The sequence below is a fragment of the Ipomoea triloba genome, chromosome 13, assembly GCF_003576645.1.
Source record: "Ipomoea triloba cultivar NCNSP0323 chromosome 13, ASM357664v1".
In the NCBI taxonomy this organism is placed as follows: Eukaryota; Viridiplantae; Streptophyta; class Magnoliopsida; order Solanales; family Convolvulaceae; genus Ipomoea; species Ipomoea triloba.
Genome location: NC_044928.1, coordinates 22173183 through 22177338, shown reverse-complemented (window position 1 = coordinate 22177338; position 4156 = coordinate 22173183). Strand labels below are relative to the sequence as shown.

The 4156-nt window shown below is 37.9% G+C and overlaps 1 protein-coding gene across 1 annotated transcript; it reads right to left on the bottom strand.

Annotated features, from left to right (window-relative positions):
• Positions 1–432: 432 nt before the first annotated feature.
• LOC116001362 (mitogen-activated protein kinase kinase kinase 17-like) lies at positions 433–1428 on the bottom strand. The gene has a single exon (XM_031241243.1). The coding sequence runs from the start codon at positions 1426–1428 to the stop codon at positions 433–435; it is 996 nt and encodes a 331-aa protein (XP_031097103.1).
• Positions 1429–4156: the final 2728 nt, after the last annotated feature.

Below are 4156 nucleotides of genomic sequence, written 5' to 3'. Positions count from 1 at the left end.
CACGTTTTATCCTGGGAAGCCTAGGCCGCAACGTTCCAGCACCTCGGGAAGCGGCAAATAAGGTTTTAAGGATAATGACAACACGACTCGTGCTTACAACTACCCTAAAGTCCGTTATACACCGTCCCTGTATTCCAGGTTTATCTAACCTTTGTTGTAGGTTTAAATTCCTGAAATTTTTTCCTTGTATTTCTTTTGTTGTAATCCTTCGTGGATTATTATTTCTTGTAATATTCGTTTAGTGAATTTTTCTATTTCATCCATTTTCTTGGGTATTTCGAGAATTGTTTCCCAACATGTTATTCCAAGAAGTTATACACTCAATGCTTATACAAATTTCTAGCTTGCTTATTGACTATAATATAAAATACTTTGAATTGAGAACCTGTATCTATTTGGAGTTGATAAGATGATCATATGAACTGAACTGCCTTAGCATATATACTCCTCCTCATCATCCATGCAATCATAATGGGAATATCTGTTGAAAGTTGAAAACAGATCCTTGTTGTTCACCCATTGATCATCATATCCAAAAGGGTTTTCCCGCAATTCATAATCACAGTCCACTTTGGTCCAATATATGACAGGAGCCAAGTTCCTCAAGAAGAATGGGTGTGTCATTAACCTCGTAGCATTCCATCTCCCCTCAGAGTTTTTGTTCAAACACTTGTTGAGAAAATCTTTGCAAATTACAGAGACATTTTCTGGAATTTTGGGCTCTAGGGTTTCAATCTTGGCCATCAAATCCGCTCTGTTGCAGTACTGTCCCCAAACTGATTTTCCGGTGATCATCTTCACAGTAATGCAACCCAACGCCCAAACATCCCTAGGGGCCTTGTGAACGCCGTATAAAGATTCCGGCGAGGCGTATTGTAACGTGCCACGACAACCGTATTTCTTGCTAAGTTCCTCTTCTACCTTTTTTCCATTATTATCATGAATTGCCAGCCCGAAATCTGCAATCTTGAGATGATTAAGCCCGTTTTGTTGCATGGGGAAAACAAGAACGTTGTGGGGTTTTAAGTCGCAGTGGACGATCCCCATGGCGTGCAAATCCGAAAGACCCACGAGAAGTTGATAAGCGTAAAACGCGACCTCGCCTTCCGACATCTCTCCTCGGCGCGATTTTATCAGGCTTTTCAGGGAACCGCCGGCGGCGTATTCGAGCAGGAGATTGTACACTAGTTTGCCGTCGTCTTCCAGGCTGGTGTCCGTGCCGTAGCAGTGAACAAAGTTGGGGCTTCCTCGCAGGGAATATAGAAACTGTTCCTCGCGTCGGAGAGAATCGGAATGCTCTATGTCGGCGCTCTTGACGGCCACGCATGACGGCGAGGGGAACCAGGCGGAAGAAGAGTGGCCTGGAACGCCCAAGGTGACCGTGCCGTAGGATCCGAAGCCAATAACTCCATCTTTTTTCCACCACATTATTATTATTATTATTATTATTATATTGTGTAAGTGTGAAGTGATCAAAGAGGGTAAGTGGCTTTGATAGATGAGAGAAGAAATGAAGAATGAAAGCATTTCTAGATATATATATATAGGTCGGTGAAGGTTTACAACTTTGCTTATCCCAATTTGAGTAGGATAAGGCTTGGTTAATTCTAATAATAATAGAATTATTAGTACTTTTTTTAAGGATAAAAAGTAAAAACTTAATTTATTAAATCATGATAAAGACTATTTACAAGGAAATTAGGAGGTTATCAAACCACTCCCTGCAACTTAACATAGAACTGAGAGCTTCCCGAGCAAAAGTGTGGCCGACACAGTTCGCAAATCGCTTAACAAATCGAAATTCAATATCACCAATTGCAGATGCTAATTCTTTAAGGGTCACACTTGTGTGAGACCGTCTCACGGATCCTTATTCGTGAGACGGGTCGGGTCGGGTCAAAGCACCATGCAAATGTCATACTTATATGTGCAAATCTCATACTTATATGCTCAAATATAACACTAATAAAAAATACAATTTTTGTTACTTATAAGAGAAAAAGCAATACATTTTTCATAATAAGTAATGTTGACAAGTGCCTCCCACTTATAAGGGCAAATATAATACTTTTGAGGAAAAATGTAATACTTTTAAATCGAAATGTAAAAGTATTGTATTTTTCCTTAAAAGTATTACATTTACCCTAATAAATAACAAAAATTTTATTCCTGATTAATATTACATTTGAGCATATAAGTATGGCATTTGTGCATATAAGTGTTACATTTGCATCTTGACCCGACCCGTCTCATGGTGAGATGGTCTCACACAAGTTTTTGCCATTCTTTAATATCACCAACTAAACCAAAATCAGGATTAAATCAAGAATTAACAATAGCATAAAAAATAACCTGAGAGTCCATTTCAACTTCAACATTACACATATGCCTGTGTTCTTAAGCCAACTGAGAGCCTCCCTGACACTAACTGCTTCACCTTCCTCAACAGTATAAGAACTCATGACCCGTTTATTCTTTGCTGTTAAGAACCGTCCATCATCATCCCAGCCAAGACCCTTTAAATTATTAGATAAATCAAAAGCCGCATCCGTATTTAATTTAGCTTGATTTTCCCAAGTTGAAGTTGAATCCAATTAGTAACCGTATGGGCTGCACTAGAGTTGCACAATGAAACATTTGCATACTGCCAATTTTCCAAGAACATAAATGCCTTACAAAGCATAGCATTGAGATCAAAAGGCACCCCATTCCAAACATTGTCATTCCTGCTACACCAAATACTCCAACAAGTTATAACAAATTTAGATAGCACATTTCCATTCAACATGGCTAAATAACTAAAGAACTAGTCAATACCACTATTACCATGTGCAATATTTATGCTAGGTAGCCCAATTTTATTCCATATTGTGGTTGCAACATTGCATGTAACAAAAAGATGATAAGCACTTTCATCCTCTTGTCATTACATATGGCAAAGTATTTACCTATAGTATCGCCTTCTTGCACACTAAGCTAATGATCTGAGACACTTCGTATCGCATAGCACTGGAAACATTTGAACTAAAGCACATAGTTGATTTAGTGTAATTTATCAACTGACCAGAGGCTGCCGAATACAGGTCTAAAATCATTCTCTTACATTGACTTTCCTGAATATTAGCTCAATGAAAAAGAAAACAATCATCCGCAAATAGTAGGTGTGATAAAGGAGGCGCCCCATGTGCTACACAAACCCCATGCAAGTTGCCCAATCTCATTTGTTTTTCGATCAGAACACTAAGTCCCTCAACCACTAGGAGAAACAAATATGGTAATAAAGGATCACCTTACCATATTTGAGGGGCAGAGATTTGAGGGGATTTGTTTTCGCCATGTCTACCGAGAACAGAACAGATTGGCGGACGCACTACCTAAAAAATCTCTTAGTCAAAATTGGGGTTTTTTTTTTCAGTTGGATGAGGTCCTCAGTGACCTGACGAATACGCTCCATGAAGACCAAGTCGGGATAAATTTCCACCGTTTAGTCCCCTGCCATAGGGGCGAGACCATGTCTTAGTTTTTTTCTTCGAGATATCTCCCTCCTTTTTCATTAAAAAAAAAAAAAAAAAGAATCACCTTGACGTAAGCCTTGTTCTGGAATTATTGTGCCTAGTTGACGTTTTTCATACAGAATGTGATAACGAAGCGATCGAACTGATTCAAGGAGGATATCTATCCACTATCGCTTAAACCCCAACTTGAGCATCACATCCTCTAGAAAGGCCCAAAATTATTAGTATTAAGAGACTATTTTAATTTTTAACCATTTTTAGTTCATAAATTGTACGTTGTTTAGGAGTAATAATACATATTACGTACTGTTGAAAATCTTGTGTTTGACCCGTTAGCTCCTAACTGGTATATTGTTGACAATTTAGAGTATAAATTAAAACGGGGAAATATAGACAAAAGTGATGATTAGGAGAAATCTTGTGCCCATTTGGCGCGTTAGCTCCTAACTGGTATATTGTTGACAATTTAGAGTATAAACTAAAGCAGGGAAATATAGACAAAAGTGATGAGGAGAAGAAAGGAACCATATAATCATTTTATTCCATCAGCAACATATGTCCAAATAGGGTACATACATATATATAATATATATTTATAACGAAAATCATAAATAGAGACATATATATAATAAATAAGGTAC

Coding starts and splice junctions, on each gene's coding strand:
- LOC116001362 (XM_031241243.1), bottom strand. CDS start 1,428: ATGTGGTGGAAAAAAGATGGAGTTATTGGCTTCGGATCCTACGGCACG.